At 49.9% G+C, this 20,883-nt stretch overlaps 7 protein-coding genes across 7 annotated transcripts; 3 read left to right on the plus strand and 4 right to left on the minus strand.

Moving 5' to 3' along the window:
• Positions 1-766: 766 nt before the first annotated feature.
• Positions 767-2,890, minus strand: BDW70DRAFT_164927 (carbohydrate binding domain-containing protein; the record flags this gene model as incomplete). Its single annotated transcript, XM_073741596.1, has 1 exon — positions 767-2,890. The coding sequence occupies one exon, from the start codon at positions 2,888-2,890 to the stop codon at positions 767-769; it is 2,124 nt and encodes a 707-aa protein (XP_073590789.1).
• Positions 2,891-4,396: 1,506 nt separating this feature from the next.
• On the minus strand, positions 4,397-5,816 carry BDW70DRAFT_164928 (heme-dependent oxidative N-demethylase family protein; the record flags this gene model as incomplete). Its single annotated transcript, XM_073741597.1, has 6 exons — positions 4,397-4,577; positions 4,651-4,723; positions 4,775-4,847; positions 4,905-5,095; positions 5,148-5,222; positions 5,273-5,816. The coding sequence occupies 6 exons, from the start codon at positions 5,814-5,816 to the stop codon at positions 4,397-4,399; spliced, it is 1,137 nt and encodes a 378-aa protein (XP_073590790.1).
• A 477-nt stretch (positions 5,817-6,293) lies between these two features.
• On the plus strand, positions 6,294-7,756 carry BDW70DRAFT_166983 (Zn(II)2Cys6 transcription factor; the record flags this gene model as incomplete). Its single annotated transcript, XM_073742131.1, has 1 exon — positions 6,294-7,756. One exon carries the CDS (start codon positions 6,294-6,296, stop codon positions 7,698-7,700), a length of 1,407 nt encoding a protein of 468 aa, XP_073590791.1. The 3' UTR covers positions 7,701-7,756.
• Positions 7,757-7,772: 16 nt separating this feature from the next.
• Positions 7,773-9,360, minus strand: BDW70DRAFT_166985 (putative amino acid permease; the record flags this gene model as incomplete). Its single annotated transcript, XM_073742132.1, has 4 exons — positions 7,773-7,822; positions 7,879-8,461; positions 8,509-8,917; positions 8,985-9,360. 4 exons carry the CDS (start codon positions 9,358-9,360, stop codon positions 7,790-7,792), a joined length of 1,401 nt encoding a protein of 466 aa, XP_073590792.1. The 3' UTR covers positions 7,773-7,789.
• A 2,941-nt stretch (positions 9,361-12,301) lies between these two features.
• Positions 12,302-13,323, plus strand: BDW70DRAFT_164932 (Hsp20/alpha crystallin family protein; the record flags this gene model as incomplete). The annotated part of the gene is made up of 3 exons (XM_073741598.1): positions 12,302-12,538; positions 12,764-12,812; positions 12,869-13,323. 3 exons carry the CDS (start codon positions 12,302-12,304, stop codon positions 13,321-13,323), a joined length of 741 nt encoding a protein of 246 aa, XP_073590793.1.
• An 862-nt stretch (positions 13,324-14,185) lies between these two features.
• BDW70DRAFT_145588 (uncharacterized protein) lies at positions 14,186-17,061 on the plus strand. The gene is made up of 6 exons (XM_073738450.1): positions 14,186-14,930; positions 15,005-15,469; positions 15,527-15,636; positions 15,705-16,417; positions 16,484-16,706; positions 16,755-17,061. The coding sequence occupies exons 1-4, from the start codon at positions 14,704-14,706 to the stop codon at positions 16,376-16,378; spliced, it is 1,476 nt and encodes a 491-aa protein (XP_073590794.1). The 5' UTR covers positions 14,186-14,703; the 3' UTR covers positions 16,379-16,417; positions 16,484-16,706; positions 16,755-17,061.
• BDW70DRAFT_29726 (retinol dehydrogenase 12) lies at positions 16,577-18,241 on the minus strand. Its single transcript, XM_073743707.1, has 2 exons — positions 18,220-18,241; positions 16,577-18,156 (listed from the first exon to the last, which is right to left on the minus strand). Exon 2 carries the CDS (start codon positions 18,034-18,036, stop codon positions 17,086-17,088), a length of 951 nt encoding a protein of 316 aa, XP_073590795.1. The 5' UTR covers positions 18,037-18,156; positions 18,220-18,241; the 3' UTR covers positions 16,577-17,085.
• Positions 18,242-20,883: the final 2,642 nt, after the last annotated feature.

Consider the following 20,883-nt stretch of genomic DNA (forward strand, 5'->3'; position numbering starts at 1 on the left):
GACATGGCCGCCTATCTATATCTAGCTTACTGAATGATGACTAAGCGAGCTCGACCCCAGGGGCAGGCGGTACCAGAGGGCAGTATGCCCCGACAGGAAGTAATTATCACATGCAAGGTTTACACAAAAAGAATCATATGCGGATTGAGTTTCCATCAGACTATGCACAGTACTTTACAACTTATGACAAAACTCTTACGCGAGGGCTATGCTGTGAGTATAAAGTATAGAGGTAAATTCGCATTCTATGTGAGCCGTTTATATATCGTCTTCTCGAAAGTTGGTAAAATTGGTCAGATTTATGAGTAATAATTTACAGCAAGCCGAATATACACCTACTTACCCGATTTTAGGCTTAAATCACATAGGCCGAGGGTGTATTATCTTTCGTTGCTTGTAATTTACTCGATACATACTTGCTTTGAGTTGACATCGCAGACCGGGATGGAACAGAAATTGGTGTGTATAGTAGTATACTGTATAAGTATATTACTAGAATCGCGGCCCGGATATGCTGAAAGCAAAATAGTTTATGCCAGAGTTTTAGGATAGGAATTGCAGGAATTATAAGAAACAATATATGTTGTGTGCATTAAGTACAGCAAAATTTCCAATTTTCACGTAAATATACATCTCTTCTAATTAATTCTCATAAAACAGAGCTCTCGGATAACATTCCAACTCAGCTATTAGGAAAACCATCCGGCCTGAGGTAATTTGAACCAGTTAAATAGATAATCACCCAACTAACTGATCTCAGACACCCCTAAAGGAAAAGAAAGAAAAGAAGGGCGAATGCAGCTCCAATAGCCAGCAGGATATGTTGCTTAAAGACAGTCGCAGATCCAGTGAACTCTGCAGCAGCCGGGGTGGTCGTAGACATCGTCATCGTTGCTGATCCGATGGCCGAGACAGAAACCAATGTGCTTGGCTCAGGCAGGACGGGACTTGAGGGGATGGAGGACGGGATCGTGCTGAATGAGTGTGTTGGGTAGTGTGCGGAGCCGGAAACGGGAGGAGATGAAGGGATTGCACCGGGGCCAGCTGGGACTTTGGAGTCCTGCTTAGGTGCGGTTAGAAGCTCAGTCTCCGAGGGAGAGCCTGGAATAGACGCAGAGCCAGAGTTCGAAATAGAGCCAGAGGCCGATCCAGAGTTGGGGTGGAGGGTAGACTCGGCGCCAGCGGGTGATGCGGATGACTCTGGCCCTGCGTTGGAACCGCCGGGGCACGGAACTGAGCCGTAACTTCTTGTCGGCTGCGCGGTGGCAGTTGCAGGAGCATTGGGAATCACCGTCACCACCGTGGTTGACGCGACGAGTGTCTCGGTTGAGACAAAGGTGCTCCGTGCGGGACAGTCTGTCACTGTCTGTGGGCAAGCGGTGATCGTGACGATACGCGTGGTCAGGACTGTCAATGTGCTCAGGGACGGGCTGAGGGAGTCCCCTAAGTTGGAGCCGCCATTGCCATTACCACTGCCATTACCACTGCCATTACCACTGCCATTACCACTGCCGCTGCCATCACCGTGGGGAACAGACGTGGTGGGAGCTGCGTCGGCCACGGGGCAGATGGTCGTCGAGACATAGACGGTTTCTGTGGTGACGTAGGTGCTTGAAGCAGGGCAGTTTGTGACTGATGCCGGGCACGCGGTGATGGTAGCCGTGCGCGTACTGAAAACCGTGGACGTGTTGAGGGATGGGAAGGACGAGGTGTCGGAGGAAGACCCGTGCCCAGCGGTGATTGTGGGGAGAGCTGCAGTCGTCGAGGCTCCGTCCTCAGTAGGCGGATTGAGAGTGGGAAGTGATGTTGTAGTAGAAAGCGAGTCACCCACTGAACTGGAGGTAGAACCAATCGAGGTGGAAATGACAGTGGTGGTGGTGGCTGTCGTAGAGTCAGCCGCGGTGGTTGCTACCGGAATAGGGCGCGAGGATGACGCAGGCACAGCAGGGACCGAGCTGGGGCTCCTGACTGGCGACAGAGACGGTGACTTGACTGGAGTAGGGACGGAAACTGGGATCTCAGTGAAGGTGTTCGCCGGGTTCGAGGATAGAGGAGGTATAACAGGGATAGAGGAGGACCGTGTGACAGGGCTTTTCGATGGTGTCGGTGAGGGAGTCGCTGACGGGCTTGTCGTTGCAGAAGAGAAACTGATAATCAGAGGAGTAGACGACGGCGTTGTTGTAGTGAGGACACTGGTCGGAGCCAAAGGGGACGGCGTAGGTGTATGGGTAGGGTTAGGGCTGGGGGTAGGGGTAGGGGTGTAGGTGACGGTCGAGCTGTCGGTCAGTGTCGAGCAGCTCTCCGTGGGCTCCCCGTCTACCAAGGGGCGCTCGAACCTGGCATTGTCGAACTCCAGCACCGGGCTATGCAAGGTGGTAGTGCCACAGTGCCCCCACATGACGAAGCTGTGTTCGGTTGCCGAGGCTGTGAGGGTGCCAGAGATGGTTGTCCATTCCGGGGTGACGCCGGGGACGTAGCTGTATGATCCAGACGACAGGACACGGTTGTTATCGTATTCCAGGTACATGAGGCAGGTTGCAGGGCTCTGCACCAGGAGGAGTTCCTTGATCCTGTAGTCAAAGGACAAAGTGTAGCTCGTGCCTACCGTCAGCCCGGTCACTGTTTGTCGAATGGACCGGTATGACGAGGAGAGAGACGTAATTGTCAATGCATACTCGCCGGCATCTGAATTGTCGCTAACCACGGTAGAAATGCCGTACCAAGGGGTCCAGGCGCCCAGTTCTCCAGTCTCAAAAGAGGCATCGGACAACAGGTTCGTGGGGATCGGCGAGCATTCAACCCTAGTGCTGGTGACCACTTTGACCGAGGCCTGTGAGGACTGGGCTAGAAGAGCCGCCGACAGTGCAAACGAGAGAGCAATGGACCGCATGATGGACAAACCGGAAGAAAAAGGGTGTAAAGAGTGGACGGATGCGATGACGCTCCTTGAGAACAAAGGAAGGACTGCCTGGCTTGTCAGAAGCTCAAGCGACAGATATCGTGAGTATTTATGTATGTAGGGACATTATGCACTTCCAGCACGAGTCAGAGGTCGGCTATACAAGCCTGACTCCAGCCAAGTGGAGCAGATAAGCGCGGGCTTGGTGGCAAAGGCCCGCTTTCTCGTACTGGAATGTCTAGATGTCGGCAATTCTAAGCGACACTATTGAAAGTGGCGCCCGTTCTCCCTGAGAGTTGTTCTTTGCGCCAACTGTGGGCTGGCTTAGCTTTGTGCCAGATCTCTTGAATCTATTGTTAGTCTTTCTTGGGTTATATGTTCCTGGCCTCGCCAACAAGTGTCGCCAACGCGAGTGGGCCTGTTGAGTCGGGTCCATTTCGGACCTTATGATTGAATTAGCCAAAGAGTTCGTCGTGCCCTGGACGTGAAGCAGCTCTAATTACCATTCTATCATTGTATGCCGCGGTGCGTATTGCTAGAGCGACCTGACTGGACAGATATAGCCGACTTCATCAGATCAGCAGGGCATCAGCAACGGAAGAAACATCTTACCGACAGCACGCAGAAATAGTTGATTTAGCGTTCACTAGCTCCCCGCTTGTTCGTATCATTGCTCTAATCAAGACAATTCTGCCCTGGTTGATGGCTATCATTGTTGGTTTTCTTCGGTATAAGAAAGTCTCCAGATTCTTGTCAACTCACTGCACGACTCGAGATTAGAACTATTCTAATATCATAGGCACCTAAACTATCCAGGCTAAAGTGATATGCTTAGCGGTTATAGAAATTGCCGAAAGCGTAGATTGTGACATGGCGTATTGCTTTAGTGACCCATAATCAAGGTTAATTCTCAACAGCGCTAGAGAGGTAGTTGAGATCTTGGAAGAGAGTATACCTTAAGGTCTCTATACAAAAGAGGCGCGAGAAAATACAAGAGCAACGGCTAACAGGAACTGTCGTGTCACTCTATGCCGAAAACAGCCAGCCGACTCTGGGAGCAATGTGATGAAAGCTCTGGACTGAGACTGTCGTAGGCGCATAATCATGCCGACATCCAATATATAGAGGGCGTGGCGACGGCAGCGATTCCCTGGTAGAGTAGATACCTTTAGTCTATCCACCTTTTATAGGCGCAGCAGTATTAAAAGCGTCAGACAGCCGGGTGGTTATAGACACGAAACATGTTTTCTGGACCCTGGACTCCTACTTATTATCTTTCAACTTCATTTTGCCCAAAGTGATCAAGCGCCTGAGCAGGGCCCCGGCATGTAGGGTATACTCGTCTAATAGACTTGAGATTCCAGTATGAGTGATACTTAGAGTACAGTCCGAAGTACAACGACAGCTCTGGAATTGGACAATAAGATACAGTTCATAAACGTTAAGCGTTATTAAATAGGTCTGGAGGTGTAACTCTCCACTAATACCCTGCGGCGCCTAAAACGGGAATTCGCCGTCTGTCTGGCTCTCTAGGACGCCAGACTCTTTCTGCAGCCGATGCTGTCCATCAAGATACGGCAGAAGGATGTGCTCCCGATGGGATTTCCCCTTATACTTGGACATGGTCTCGTCCCAGTTCCTGATTGCCTCCGCCAGACGGCCGGGAACATGGGGCTCCCTGGCGATCGTCGTGATAGGTTCGAAATATGTCCGTACAGTGAAGATGATTGCCCCGGACCGTGGGAGTCGACGTAACGATTGGCGTTCGGACCGGAAAATGAATCTCGTCGATTGTCAAGCCCTTGCTATTTGCGGTAGCCCATGCTGCGCTCTGTCAGTTTCTGACTGATTGACTGCGCCCGAGGATGACCTTACACGCAACTTCAGTGCCGGCCTGGTCGCCCAGGCGATGAGACCAGTGGAGACCGTCATCGAGTAGGATGAAATACTGTGAGATGTTAGTTAACGAGAGGTCGCAAACCAGAGTCGCAGAAGAGGGAGGTACATTATTGCGGACCACTGGACGCGCGGCAGGGAGCGTCTTGAAGAACCGGTTCATGGATTTTTGAAGCTTCTCAGCGTAATGAGGAACAGATGCCTCGAAATGCAGCGTATCCAGCCACATGCGGAATTTCTCCCTGAGCCGCCAGAAGCCAGGAAGACATACGGCTCCGGCATCCAGATGATAGTGGCCATCTACCGAATCAGTCGCTGCCGTGCTACCAAATAAGGGGGCTGAAAATGGTACCGTCATTTTCCACCATTATCACGAGATCATCCTGAACTAGGAGCGCTGATGATGAGGGTGCCTCGAAAGGGGTTTCTGTTGCAGGTTCAGCGTCAGCTGTTGGGATGGGGGACAAGACAACGTACGGGCAGGGAACCGGAACGTCTCCCCCGTCAACGCATTGTGCACGGTATTGGCGCTGAGTCGAAAGACTTTGGGATATCGATGGACAAGATACTGGACGAGCTCTTCGTAGAGCTCAAAGCAGGCATGCTTGGTGACTTCGTTGTCGACGTGCTTGATGTGCTCGTCAAAGTCCTTCTTCAGCTCGGCAGCCTTGGTTTCGTGGTATTGAAGAAAGTACGAGTCCATCTCAATCCAGTTGTTCCAGTCCATCTTGCGGATTCCCATGGTGATAAAATTCCGGCCATGGCGGAAGGGACGGTAGAGCTTCGGGGTCCTCGCCACAGGGTCAAAATCCAGATCGGGCTCCGGCACCGGCGTTACAAAGGACTCCCAGGAGCTGACAGTGGATGTAGATGCTGGCGACCTCTTTGGGGGATTTTTGCTGGTGAAGGATTGCAGCACGCCAAGGAGGAGCGCAGCAAGAATGAGGGCTGTGCCTGCTAGAGGCAGGGGATGCCGGGAGATCAGAGCGATCACGTCTTCTGGAGAAGCAATGGAAGCCATGCTGATATCTTTGTCTGTATCGCTATTCAAGGTGGAAGATGAAGAGGGAAGCTTATAAGGCTAGATTCAGCCCTGGCAGGCCCTAGAGAAGCTTATCGGGATAGGCATCATGGTTTACCGTATCGGGTAAGAATTTGGGCCATGGACCCGGCTGGACGGACGGGGCCAGAAGAGACTAGACCAGACAGGGCAGGAATAGGCACGATCGTCCCATGGAATCGTCTATTCTCGATGGAATTCCAGGCGCCCCGCACTCGGCACTGATAGATAAACGGCGATTATGCGAAGTCTCCAACTCTCCAATTCCCCACGCCAAAGAGAATCCATTTCTCCCACCACCTTCCTGATCAAGCTGTCTCCTGCGTCATCTCTAATCTGCCCCTACACCTGAACATCGTATCATTCTATGCCATCTATCCCTTTGCTGTGGTCATCGAGATCTATTCCCATTGTGCCCCTTTGTGCAGACGTCCCAGAATGCCTCCCAGAGTGCCTCCCAAAAGGCAACGCACCGTTGCAGGGAGCTGCTGGCAATGTAAAACTAGACGCGTCAAGTGCGATTTAACATCACCCGATTGTCGAAGATGTCTCGTCTCCGGAACCTCTTGCAGCTACGGGAAATTACGCGTTCGATGGAGCTCGAAGCCGGCCAAAGGTCTTCCACCGGGATACGAGCTGGACGTTGCCGGTAGCCCCTTACTCCGATCCCCCACGAGCCAGAGCAGCTTGACAGAGAGTGAGCGAAAAGCCCTCGAGTACTTCCAGTTTGCGGTGTGGCCTCTCTTCTCGACCTCCTTCGATCCGTGCCCCCCTCCGATTCGCCTCGCCCTCGATTGCCAGCCGGTGCTGCTGACCATGTGCGAGCTCGCCGAAGCGCATCGCGCCCATAGGGAACAGTGGTTGAGACAAGGGACTGAGGTGATCCCATCAAAGAGGCTGAACTGCCTGACGGCTGTTCGCAAGCAGCTCGAAGACAGTGCAAGCGATACACAGGGGCTCTCGTGTGTGCTGCTGGCAGTACTGCTTCTCTACTTTCTGGATGGATTCATCGAGTGCACCGCGCAGTCTGCCTCGACTGGCAGTCATCGGGTTGGAGTGCGCGCTATCGTCGAGAATCTCGGCGGCTTTAGCGCGTTCTACGACCAGGGCCACCAAGATGACGTGCATATGCTGCTCTCTCAGTTTGCGTCTACAGATCTGACTCGTGCCCTCCTCGACGACCGAGCTCCGTGTCTCCCCGCGGATATCTGGCTGCATATCGAGCAAGGCACCGTATGGTGGGAGAAACAGCGATATGGGGAGACGACCCTGGCCTCAATCTTCCACGCCATGGCCGAGATGAGTTTCTATCGGCAGTCGCTACGGGTTAATTCCATTGACCTCTCGACGGAGCAGGTGCGGCGGTTTGAGAGCGTGCTGCAACCCAGATTTGTCACAGTGAGCACCGATCATCTTGCGAATGAGACTGCGCACCTGGTCAAGCAAGGTGGAGCCCTAGAAGCCATGCAGCCTCTTGCCTTTGCTCGAGCTTTTCAACACAGCGCCCTCATCTATCTCTATCGGGCCATCTATGGACTTTCTGCCCGGCACTTCCTCGTACAACAGCACGTCCAATCATGTCTTGAGTGCATGAGGGGGATCCAACGCACCTCCAAAGCCCATAACTGCATCGTGTTTCCACTATATGTTGCGGGAGCGCATGTCTTTCACCCCGAGCAACAGAGATTCATCTTGCAGAAGATGGACGATATCTACCAGACTCTACGTTTTGATTCTCTACTTTCTATCCGTGCTGCTCTTGAGGAGCTATGGCTCTCGCCGCAGCACGAGGGCTCCTGGGCGCAGATGTTTTCCCGCCTCGGGCAGGATGTGCTCGTTTTATAGGAGGAGACATCATGGCATTCAATCCTTGCATTGATGATGTGGGAACTCAACTACTGAACTGACATTTATTAAGGAACCCAAAGCCTGCTCTAAAGAGATCTCTTCAACAGGCCCTTGGAAATCTGCCATTGGTAAGCTTGTGTTTGCATGAAAGCTTCAAAAGGAGCAACTCACGAACCCTGCCATAGACCGCATACCAGACCACGTTAATTGCGATACACCCAGCGAATACCACTGATGTATAGTTCATCGACACTTCCGTTACAGGCAATGCAGTGGGCATGCTAAAGAGCACCAATTCAAACAAGATCCATATCAATGCCAGCCAATTCGCCGCCGCCCCGGCCACCTTACCTGCGTTCCAGCGGGCTGCCAGGACTTCCCGACGGCCATTCGCGATGCTGATGGCAATTGGCACGGCGTACGCGACAGCAAGGGCGATGACTCCCACAGATGCAAACGCTGTAAACGCGCTAGTATTTCCAAGGTAGATCAGCCCGAGGAGCATTTCGAGCATGGTGACGAGACGCAAGGCTGGAAGCGGCCTGTCCCAAATCGTCTTCGACCACAGGCCGGAAAATGGTATGGCATTGTCGCGCGACATGGCCCAAGTACACGGGGCGGTTGCAGTTGTAATTCTAATTGAGCATGTGAGTGTTACGAGTAAAACGAGGAACATGAGACCTAGAGCGCCACCGCTGGATCCAGTGACGAGAGTGAAGATATACGGCAGCGCCTGTCCGTAAGGGCGTTCAGGAGCTCTGTTAGGGGCGGAAGAGTAAAGCAGATGGGCAGGATAAAGAGCAACGAAGCAGCGCCGGAAATGACGGGAACGAGCACCATGGCCTTTGGCATCTGGACCTCTGCGTCGACGCACTCTTCTGACATTGAAGTGACCATCCCCAGCGCGGATAAAGTGTAGGCAGGTGGGAGAAGGCCGATGAAGAAGCTGAAGTCGCCCCATCCAGAAAGCCCGGTCTCGCTATGGCCCAGGCCGTAGGAAGCTGAGTGACGACCTGTCTTCGCCGTGGCTGATAGCGTGATGGCGACCACCATGCAGGCCAGAAGTGTGCTTGCGGCTGCAAGGGTATCGATTAGAGGAAGACGTCTGTCGCCGGTGGCGCAAATGAGGAATGTCACGAGACAGAGGGCGTAAAAGACCAGGACCAGTTGCCAGGGGGCAATCTCGAAGCTGGGGTGATAGATGGCGATAGTGGCTGCAAGCAGCGATGCGAAGCCGAAGTTGACCGACAAGGCAATGGTCCAGTGTCCAATCAACCATACCCAACCCCGTGATAAAGGAGAGGAAGCGGATGCTCTTGCGGCCCTTTGCCAGGCAATAATACCAGTGATATACGCCCGAAGACGATGGGTATCGTGATGCTAGCTCGGCCAAGGAGACGGCGATACAGCCATCCAGAATACAGACGACGAGCAACCCGACGAACATGGACAATTGACCCCCTCCATAGACCGCGTTCATCAGGGCACTGCCGGTTCCGTATGGGACAGCGGCAATGGAGAGTGACATGAATAGGATCGTAGCAAGACCCCGGTTTCTAGGCAGCACGCTACTGTATGCATTCTGCACCGTTCCGGTTTGTGGAGTCTCCAGCCTCCTCAGCGAGTCCACGCTCAATTTCCGCACTGATTTTGACATGATGGCTAGGAATGATGGAAGATGGGGGCATAGGGATAGTTGTGGAGATAGGTTTGCCCACGAAATCGGCAGTTCCTGTTGCTTTATAAGGCTTGTCTATATCTATCATTCGGAATCCTTGTCTGATAAGAGGACGTCACGTATCAATGCCTATTACATTTCCCCAGATATCCCTATGCCAACTCTTCCCCAAACGCTACCTTTTGGTTCTGGGTCTAAATCTCAATCCGGTAACTATATTGGTCAGTGGAGTTCGAGCCTGGCCGTGGCGAGAGATAAACCAGCCTCCATACGCGTCTTGTCCAATTTTAGCTTATCCATTTAACCCTTCAATTCTGCGGGGTAATCCTGCAGATAGACTATCCTTTTCTCTAGTTCCAGCATAGGAAGGGCCAGAGGCAATGGTCCTGTCCACTTGCCTAATGCGTCTCTATACGGCGGCAGTCCAAGATGCGCACTCTAAGATCTATTCTTCCCCCCCAGGGGCTTCAACTCAAAGTATTTAAAGCGCGGTAAACGTCTTGGGGCGGCGGTGTTTACGGAAAACATCACGCGGGCGCATCGCGTTGCGGCCGCGATCCAGGCCGGCATGGTGTGGGTAAGTGTCTGCTCCTTCTCCGTTCTTAGGATATGTCGGTCAGAATGGACGCTGAGTGAAGTAGATCAACAATTCTCAAGACTCGCACTTTGCTATCCCCTTTGGCGGGTACAAGCAGAGTGGGATCGGTCGGGAGTTGGGTGAATACGCTCTGGCAGCGTATACGCAAGTCAAGGCTGTTCATGGCAGGTTTTCCCTTCCTCTAGAATGTATACATGTATTTGTCGCTAACATTGTGCAGTCAACTTAGGAACCTGGCTATGAGGGCTGACGGTCGTGCTCTTGACTATGTCCTACATAGAATATGCTTTCCGACGAAGAACATGTATTCCCGACGATTAACAACTAGAATCGCTGTTAAGACACCATACAGCTCATAGTAAGCCAACTCAGTGACCATCTGACTGTTCCAGGGGGGTAGCTAGCTTGGGTTTGTTCTGGAGTATATAGGGCATTGTCCGGCCTTACAAGTTATCCGTCAGAGCCTCCCTTGATCGATAAACATCAGGAAACAAGGACTTAGCAATAGATATCAATAGCTATCTCTGATACAAGATATCCCAGATTCTTGATAAACTGAAAGGGGGCAGACCTTTGCGGCCGCATGATGACAGATGAACTCCCAAGATCTGAATTAAAGCAGAAAAAGAACAGCATAGGTTATGTGTTGGAATTCTAAAAGTTTGTGAATGCTGGTTGCGAGCAAGTCTCATAGTCGTACCTATAGGGCAATGCGGACGTACTGAATATATGGTGCAATATCGTGTTGTTTTTAGCCATTCTTTCTATCAAATTGTCCCCTGGACTATTTCTATTTCACCTAATATTGCAACCTGCAGCTTGGAATGATTAAATGCCCGACCCGACTAAGAACGGTTCGACTGATAAGACATGCTGGGCGCTAGCCCTCTAGGGTATGCTCGAACATATTATAAGTAAGCAACGCAGTCTCATGAATAGATCTCATAAACAATGAGGTGTCAGCCTACCTAGTAATATCTCAGCGCTTATTTTACCAAGCCATAACGTCAATAGGGTATATAGGTAAGAAATATAAGCGAATCCTACTGGTACTGGGTCAGCCCCAGCCACAGCCACGGCCTCAGTACTTCTTCACTAAACCGACGCAAGCGGCAATTGCTACGGATTGCAACAAGTTTCCCACCCCCGTAGTGCTCGAAAGGGCCTAGCTTCTTAGAGACTTCTTATCTACGTAGAAGATTAAAAAAAACCCCTCGGATGGCTACTTTATGGTATTCTGCTCAATCTAATGTCAATTGTGCATGCAGAAACATAGATACAGGCCCTTGCCCTCTCCCGCTCATTTCCATTTTGCGACTTTTTGAACGAAACTTGCTACTATCCATATGATATTTAATGAGTCATTTACTACCGCTTCCATACTATATTGCGTCAATGGATAAGCGCTGGAGTATGGCCTAGAGTCCAAGGCCAGGCCTATAGCTTAGAGTAAAGTGAGTCCCAGAACCTGCATGCCTGAGCATAAATTCAGTCCATAGTAGAGACTGGCATGTGATTGCTGGAGTGTCTTGTCTTTACAGGATTATAAAATAAGTAAACCCTATTTAAAATATTCTGAGTAGCTATATAAACACCACAATACTGCCAGATGAAAATCTTCTCTTTCCCTGCTTTTGTCATTGATTTTGTGATTGATCAAATAGTTACCACCGATTGCCCAATCTTACCTTTTCCTGGCTCTTTTCCTCGAGCGTTCCTCTACTCCATAACCACGAACGTCTACAAGGCTTGTTCTCCTTTCCGTACTGTTGCTACCATATTACAGCTGAAAATCTGCCTGATATTTTGTTATAAATGATGCTGCTGACATAGCACCTGAGGCTCCCTCAAAAATCAACAAGTGCACATTCGAGCACTCACGAATTGAATAATTCTTCTTTTTGCTAGATTACAGATATGTGAAGAACAGTTGCTTTGTATTCAGGGGCATGGAGGAACTCTGAGCTTCTCGAATATACCTTGTGGCTATTGCAAGCACCAAGTGTAACGGGCGTAGGCAGTATTATTTTCAACTGGCTGTCCTGTATAACGAGTACCACAAGCTTAGAGAAGGAAACAAAGGAAAGAAGCGCAAATATCCTCCTCCTCCCTTTTATCAACCTTTTCCGGTCGTACGTCAAGGCTTTTCGGATCTGTATGCCGACGGATCTCTTTACCGAAGCTGCGCGCTGCAATTTCGAGATTGCATACCAATGTTGCTGAAACCTTATTTAGATCTCTGAAATCATTGGTTGAGGGCATGGCCGACAACCAAAATCCAGGCCATAGTTTGTGACACCAAGGGTCTGGTGAGGGAGTCTGATGCGAGATATCGATGTTCAGTATACCTCCACCTCATACGAAAAGGCGAGGGAGCTTGCGAGTAATGTGTTGCTCTCTCCTGCGGATGGAATCACAAAGGATAGCTTTGCGGAGTATAGCGAGGCGGGGCCCAACGAGACAGACTCTGGGTATGGGGAGAATGTGATTGTACACGCTGCGTCAGACTATGGGGCCAATTATCTCGTGTCTGTGGTCAAGACCCAGGAGCTGGAAGCTGTGAGTGTAGCTGCCACTGTGTATTTTCAATATGTGGTGGCGTGTCCCGCTGTACTGACCTTGTATCTTAACGTAATTGACTGCTTATGATATATCGCCACCGGTTGCATGACACCTCGTCTTCTAGCCACCGGACCTTCGAATATATCATCCCAGCCTTGTTCATCTCAGGACCAGATACTAAGTCAGCTGATATAATGACATGTTCCGTCTAACTTCCAACAGAGAAGTGTCAAACAGATGCTGAAACTCGCTCGATCAAGTGTGCCTGCACGTATTCTCCACACCGGGTATTACCACGCCCATATCACTCAATCGCCATTTTCTCAGTACCGCACAATGTCCTCGTTGATGCACGACGCCCAGGAGGGGGACTGTTCTCCCTCATGCGAGCGCTAGACGATTTCGTCTCCTCCCTGGCCAACCGCTCCTTCGACAACCAGTTCACTGCCTACGCACCACGTTTCGATTTACGTGAAACAAAGGACAGCTACCATCTGGACGGCGAGCTTCCTGGAGTGGAAAAGAAAGACCTCGAAATCGAGTTCCCTGATCGAAACACACTGAACATCAAGGGCCACAGTGAGTCTTCGTCTTCTAAGGAGGATAACGAGGGCACTTGGTGGTATGTCGAGCGTTCTACGGGAGATTTCCGACGCTCATTCAACTTTCCTACTCCGGTCGATTGCGACCATGCGGATGCAACTCTGAAGAATGGCGTTCTCTCCACCAAAATTCCAAAGTCTGAGGAGACTCCTACTGGAAAGCGCATCGATATCAGGTAGCTGTCTGAAGTAGGCTAGTCGCGACAATCTACCTACCCAGGAGCGCCTTTTGTTACAAGTATGTATCGAAGTCTCAGATCGACCGTTTACTTTGAACAGATTGTCCGAATGTCCGAATGTCCAGTACGACATGAATGTTCAGCCTGGAGCGTATTTGTAATTGGCAGACTATGCGCTCCTTCTAGTCTGGATTGCAACATGTTGTAGTCGCACCAGAATTGCTCCTCATAAAGCTAATCATGTCCCTGAACCCGTAGATTCTTGAGGCGTTAGAGGTCTAGAGAGTTTATAGGCGAGTAAGATCATGAGTACGACTCATGAAGGTTTACAAATCAAGGCACAAGAAAGCTCTTTATCCAAAAAGGGAAAGCCGCCTCACTCATGGGCCGTGGAAATCAGACCATCCCAAACCCACGGGATATCCCCAGGTAAGAACCAATGCGTCAAGCCTTTGGTGACATGATTAAGTTGCTCTGGATATCTTCGTTGCTGACCTATCTCAACGGTATATAGTGTACTGTTGGAGCTTCCTTAATCAATAACCAAGGTAGAAGCTTGGTCCCATGACGTAACTCGTAGTGATCACAAGGTGGGGAGATACCTCAACCCTTAGGACTTACTTTGATATGTAACTTGGTAGACTGACCAAAACACAAATAAAACCGACCATATGGAGCACGATTGACTTAATTAATGCCAAAGTTTTTAGAAATTGACATGCTGAAATAGTCGGTTGCCCTTTGACACCAACGACTGATGCTTTGCCGATATGGACTTCAAGTCCTGGACTGACCCGCCTTCGCACGTGTGGTGCCCTAACATCCCTTCATATCAGAGCTTCCTTGTCGTCTGACGATAAAAGGTTGTATACGCCGGAATCTCTGAGCTTGTGGTGGAAGGATCCTGTGCCCGGCTCGCGCTCGTCGTGCGGAATGGGTCTGATATAGTCAGCTTCTTCCAGTGCGAGCTCCCCCTCCTGCCCTTGCATGATCCATCAAACGCAGTTCCGGACCTTGTTCTGCGCAAACTATTTGAACACCGGAGCTTGTATGATGAGAAATTTGCGGCCGTTGCGTTTCCGCAGTCCTTAGCGGATCAATGCCCGTCCCTTAGCTTACAGCTCTGGAAAGAGCTGGATGCGATCCCGTATGTGGTTGCGCGAAAACCGCACCAGAGAACGCAGAATGATCAAGGCGAGTTGGCGACGTTTGCCGGGTGGGAGCGAAAACAAATTGACGAGAAGGCGGATTCGATTGCGAGGAAGTGCCTTAGGTCTGCATTCTGCATTCTGCAGTTCGTTCATGCATACAGCCAGTTCTGATCAGATTCAGGTCCTTTGGCATCGGCCATGTGCCGCCCATCCACCTCGATCTGCATGGGATGGTTGCAGTCGACATGAGCTTTAAGGCACCTTTGGTAAGCGCAGCTGAATACGAAAAGACGGTCGAAGGTCGCACATGGTCTCTGGTGCAGCATTACGCTGGCGATCTGCGAAAGAGACAAGTAAGAGTTGCCTTCTTTAGTGCGACTGCTTATGGAAGGCCGGATGTCTATACCCGGCATGCCCTCATCCGACTATCGCAATGCTTGGGTGTCGATGTTCGATGGTGGGCCATCCGACCCTATATAACTTTATACGATTCCAAGTGCTGTGAATGCTTGCTTACTGTTTACTGGGTAGGTATGTTCCTCGCCCGCGTCCGCAGCTGCTGTATACCATCCGAAGGGTGCAGAGGATTCTGCACTGCGTCGAAAACCCAACCCAGCCTCTTACCGCGGACGAAGAACTCCGCACTCTAGAATGGGTATACAAGACCGCCCAACGGTACTGGCTCAGCAAGGATGGCCCGCTACTACCTGCTTTGGAGGGAGGTGCAGACGTCGTGGTGATCTGTGATGCAATTCTGTCCTCACTGGCACTTATCGCGAAGCAGTCTGACCCCCGGCGTTCAGTAATCTTTGAGAATCGGCTACATGTTCACCACGGCATAGGCAGCGACCACAGGCAGCCGGAAAATCAGACATTTGAGTTCCTCCGTGAGAGGCTGAGAGATGTCGACCTGCTCGTTTCCCAGGAACCGAAGGCCTGCGCGCCCCGCCTCATGCCGATCAAGCGGGTGGGATATATGCCTGTTGCAATCGATCAGTAGGCACTCTTGATTAGGGAGCTGATGGGTTCTCGGAAGACTGATTCATCCTGTAGGCTTGATGGGTTGCATAAACCCTTGCATGATTGGGATATTTCATTCTACGGCCGTGAACTGGATGCAATCTGCCGGAGCGCTGGAAAGCCTGTGCTTGACTATCCTCGCAGTAGGGCTGCCTCGGTTGCGTCTCTTAGGCGCCGTAAACTGCCTAGAAAAGCCGTTGACGAGCTCCAGGGCGCTACTTCCTCCATCTAACACAGCTCATCTCAAACGAAGGCACCATTCGTCTTTTAGACGGTTACCAGGCCTTCTTCCACCAACGCCAGGCCGCAGGCAACACTTCAGATACTTCAATTCCCCAGTTACTACTCTGCCACTGCGTCTCTGCGACCAATCCAGAAACCGCTCCGGTCCACGCGAGCCTTCTAAGCCATATACAATCCCGGATGCCAGACCTCGCCCACCACATTTCTCTAGTTCAGCTCCGGCCGCCAGATCAATTATGGAACTCACTTGTGTCCGAGGCGGTGGCAATGGTGCAACTTTGCGATTACGAGGGCATCCCGGAGATGCTTCTCGGTGCTGTTCACATGGGTAAATATTTAATCGTCAGCAGGGAGTTCAGAGACTACCCGTTTCTGCAAAACCGGGATCGTACCTTATTCCTGGACGGTGATGAAGTTCAGGGCATATCGAAATACCTATTAAATCTCAGAACAGACTCGTATATCAGATGCGAAAGACAGACTGAAAGGCTCAGCAAACAGGTGCTTGGGGACAGGGCGACGACGGTCGGTAATGCTTTGAATTGGTTCTTCCTGGCTTCGAAGCTGTCAAAAGGGGAGGTTGTTGCGCCGTCTGGAGAGGACATTTTTGCTCTAGCTGAAGAGGAAATTGCGGGCTATTAGCTGGATCCTTCACGTGCTAGCTGTACCCTGTCCTTATAGGTCAGGTCCCGTGCATGTTTGGTTTCGCATGTCCAAGGCTCGCACATACGTACTAACAAGTCTTAGGTCTCACTGTATACACCGCCACAGGATCTACATCTGGCATTACGGGAGACTTTTACACCACAGCGATTGAATGAGCACAGTGCTCGAAAAGCGATGCATATCTTGTGGCAGCGCATATACAAAGTACCGTTACCAATCGTGCTTTGAGCGAGACTAGAGCTCAGTGCCAGGCCATTACATCAGCTGTGCCAATCAAGGATTAATTCAATAAGCCATTCTTGAAGTGCATATGTCTCATTAATCTTGTCTAAAATATCTAATCTTGAATTAGTGCTGCTGATATTATTGCATGACTGATTTGTACATAGGTGTGGGGTGATTAGCTGATAATCTGATTATGTATTCGACACAGGGAGCATAGGCAGTAACCTGAGGCTGTCCGTTAGGGTAGATTGCAACACCTCAGACAGCATATATAATAAAATAGTGCTATAAGAAGATCCGGTCGTGGTCACTTGCTTTCGCCGTAGCTGTTGATGATATCTGCCACCCCCGCAAAGGCAAGCTCGTCCATTGTCTCCTGCCAGAGTCGTTTGGCGATTGTTTCGCCTTCGGGACTATACACGAAGGGAGCCATTCTAGTATCAAGTCAGCACTGCGCTTTACCTAAAGTCCCCGCGTGAGGAATGGGATACGTACGGAACAATCTCGCCATCTTCTATATACTGCCCATGCGACATTTCCCCATGATTAACCACGGCATCAGTCAGAGACATCGCGCCGGCAGATGGTGTTCTTGCAAGGAAATATTGCATGATACCAGCAAGGTACCCAAGGAAGGAGCCCCTGATTTCCCGGTCAAGGCCAGACCTGCACAGGCCAGGATTGCAGCAGTTGATGACTACGGCAGACGCGGGAACACGACTCGCCAGCTCCCTCAAGAAGAGCTGGCCAAGAAGCTTGGAAGTCGCATAGCGATCGTTGAAGACGAAGTCCTCGCGTTTGTCGAGGGCGGGCAGGAGAGGGATCGAGTCCCTTTCCTTGAACTTCGCCCATGAGGGAGTGTCGGAATTGACGAAGCAGAGGCGGCCTGGGTGTGAGGAGGAATTCTTGGACTGCAGAACTGGGATGAGGAGGATGAGCAGGAGGGAGTTGCTGAGGTGGTTGACCTGGATGGTCTCCTCATGGCCAGTGCGAGGGTCGAGTTCAAAGGTTCGTTTGAGGAGACCGGCGTTGTTGATGACGATGTCGAGCCGGTCCAGTCCCTTAGCATATTCGGCAAACGCGAGAATTGAGTCGTAACTTGAAAGATCTAGCTTTTTGACTTCGATCTGACATTTTGCTGCTGGCTTGCTGGAAAGGAGTTGGCTCCTCGCTTCTTCACCCTTTGTCGGGGTCCGAACGGCGATGATGAGCTTGCTGAGACCAAGGTCGAGGAGTTGCCGGCAGCACTCAAGACCAATGCCTGTGTTGGATCCGGTGACTACTGCAGTTTTCCCGGAGAGGTCTGCGTCTTTAGGTGAGACGACGGGTGGATGGCCAAAGAGCTGCCGGCGGATGAACGCGCTATACGTTGCTCGTTTCTGGATCTGTGCAGGGGTGAATTGTGTCATGATTCTCGAAACTTGTATTGAGAGCTGGATAATGAACAGATCAACAATCAAAAGTACGGCAGAAATGCGATTATTATATTGTCACCTGCGACTTCGTAAACGGGGGTACCTGAGATAGGGCTAGGCGGTGATAGGCGTTAAAAAGTTATTTCCGGTCGTCCGACGAGAAATAGGGCAACCCACAATGTGCGTCAACAGAACATCTGCCATCTCCAGTCAAAGTAAATCTCTCGTAAGCCACTGAAAGGATTGATTAACAACGGAGGTATAGTCAGTCTTCCCCTGTAGGTTGAACCGGCGGAGATTGCGTCCTTGCGGGTCCGAGTAGGGCGGCTCGTCCGGGGATATTAAAAGCTTACGATGTGATCAATCGCGTTATTAACCATTGCTATAGCACGAATTCGAAGATTTGAAGACGGTGACAGTATGCTGCTTATTAGCCTGGAAATATCGCAGCAGGGAGAAAAATCTAGAAGACGCTGCCAAGCATATACCACGGAGATAACGGTAGATCCGAAACTCACTGCCTATGTCATGGGAGACTAGACTTCATCAGAGCCCGCGAAAGCCCAAGCCCAGCCCAACCCAATCCACTTGTGGGCTGGGCTTTGGGCCAGGTTCTAGGGCCCGTCATGGGCTATGGGCTGAGCCCAGCAGCCCACGGCCCAAGGATGGGGGCCAAATGGGCCCCCAAACTAGGCCGAACAGTGCAAACATGCCTTGATCTCGTGACTACGTAATTTGTGCATCTTTTAGCTGTAATATTATTTATTTCACTTCCACATTTCTCTTAAAAATCGTAATATAATATCTACTCTGCTTGGTTATACCTGATATTCTTACTTTCTGTAGCGTTCCGCGTTGTGCAGAATTCAGTTACCAATATATTTAAAAGTGTAGTGAAATACACGGTTGGTCAGAGGAAGTTGGCACAGAATAAAGAGAACTAAGTGATTATTGTCTGAGAGAGCGAGCTCATGGACTTAGTTACAGAACAGAAAGATAGTAGATACACGTGTCATCTTATATAGCCCCTCAATATTGGAGTATCAACTACTCCAACTCCAAGCACTTACTCCAACTCCAAGCGCTAAGCCATATTCATAACAAAAAGGTGTTGATAAAATCTATTAATGACACTCAAACTTATCATCCTCCCTATCCTTCCACTTTCTTAATCTTCCTGAAGCCCGTGCCTGCGTGATATTGTCCGGTAATCCAGGCTCGGCATGATCCTGTACAACTATAGGTGCCTCGCTATCTGGTTCCTCAGTATCACTAATCGGCTCTATCTCATATCCTCTAATTTCTCGTCTTGCTCTTCCTTTCCTGCCTAAATCTCATAGATAGAAAAGAATTCTTTGAGAATCTCTGCCTCTTGTTCTTCAAGATCAAATCTGAATGTACAAAGAAACATCATAATCTCCTCAATTGTCTCAGACTTTATCCGACCGCGGCGGTAATGGCAGATATCTTGCGCAGTATTAAAAAGATGTTCAACCCCAGCACCTGTTACTGGAATAGAGAGAATATCCCGTGCAAGGGCTGCAATAGCTGGGAATCAATATCTATTATCTCTCCAGAATTAAAGGGGCTCCATATCAGTAGTATCTTCAAGGGAGTTAGTAGTAGGTCAAGATAAATAAGGTACCTAACATACCACTATCAAGATATTGTGTTATCTCATCCCTAATTGGCTTTGCCTGTAGTTTGTGCCCATTTAACATCTTGTTAAGCCTTGAGCTTGGTCTGGCTGCAATAGGAGCAGCTGTAGAGCCTTGGATAGTAGAGAGATGTTCTTGGTAAGGAACCAGTGCTTCTTGAAAAGATTTCTGGTAAAGGTCGCGCCATTGCCTATCCCAGTCATCAGATAGAAAAAATTGGAACTTATTATCAGGCGCAAGCATTGTGCTAATTGCATAGATATGTGGCTTGGCCTGATCTGTCTGCGTGTAGTACTCATCAAGCTTTATTTGACCAGCTTCAAGAGAATGAAGCATCTGCTTTTTCCATGGAACACACTTCCGCTGGAGCTGCTTCATTGATTTTTCAAGATGCTCAAAGAGCGCGTTGTAGATCTTGAAGACAAGATGTATTGTAACCTCTCGAGTCTTTGATAGCTCAGTTGTATAGAGAAAGAAAGGCTCAGTAATATAGAGAAGATAGTCAATTTGGCGCCACCCCTCATTATCAGGTAATATTTCCTTGCAATCATAGTCGGCACAGAACTGTGTAAAGATATTACGAAGTCGTTTCGCGCGACGAAGCATAAGAAATGTTGAATTCCATCGAGTTCTCATATCTTGGATTGGTGTAAGCTTTGGATCATCTGTTTGGAGCTTATTAAATGCTTCCCGGCGTGATGGGCTTCCATGAATATAAATAGCCAGAGAGCGGACCTTATTTAAGGTATAAGAAACCTCATGCTTTTGATGTTGTAGATCTTCCTTCGCTAAAGATGATAGCCAGTCAGTCCACTTTATTTCCGCAATATTATTTTGTGGAACTGCTTTAAGTCGGTCAAGAAGTTGGTTCAGGCTAAGCTGGATAACATGGGCAAGACAGGGAGTTTGTATAATCTTAATATCATCAGCTAAAGCCTGCTGAAGAGAATCAGCCAGTATCTTGTTATTTGATGCATTATCACTGGTTAAACCAAAGACCTTGTCTTGAATCTGGTGGTTTTTTAGTATTTCAAGAACAACACTACTCATGTTTGAACCAGTATGCGCTCCATGGAGGGGTTTAAAGCCAAGAAGTACTTCTCGATATACCCAATCAGCATCAATAAAGTAGCCAGTTATAGCTAGGAATGCCTGAGAGAATGGGGATGTCCAACTATCAAGT

Source organism: Aspergillus foveolatus (assembly GCF_047715535.1).
Source record: "Aspergillus foveolatus strain CBS 279.81 unplaced genomic scaffold BDW70scaffold_163, whole genome shotgun sequence".
Taxonomy (NCBI): Eukaryota; Fungi; Ascomycota; class Eurotiomycetes; order Eurotiales; family Aspergillaceae; genus Aspergillus; species Aspergillus foveolatus.

What these genes read in the sequence shown, in the direction of transcription:
- BDW70DRAFT_145588 (XM_073738450.1), top strand. Translation starts at nt 14,704, where the DNA reads ATGGTTGCAGTCGACATGAGCTTTAAGGCACCTTTGGTAAGCGCAGCT. An exon ending in TTGGGTGTCGATGTTCGATG is followed by an intron (nt 14,931 to 15,004) that starts GTGGGCCATCCG and finishes TTTACTGGGTAG; the next exon opens with GTATGTTCCTCGCCCGCGTC. An exon ending in ATGCCTGTTGCAATCGATCA is followed by an intron (nt 15,470 to 15,526) that starts GTAGGCACTCTT and finishes TTCATCCTGTAG; the next exon opens with GCTTGATGGGTTGCATAAAC.
- BDW70DRAFT_29726 (XM_073743707.1), bottom strand. Translation starts at nt 18,036, where the DNA reads ATGACACAATTCACCCCTGCACAGATCCAGAAACGAGCAACGTATAGC.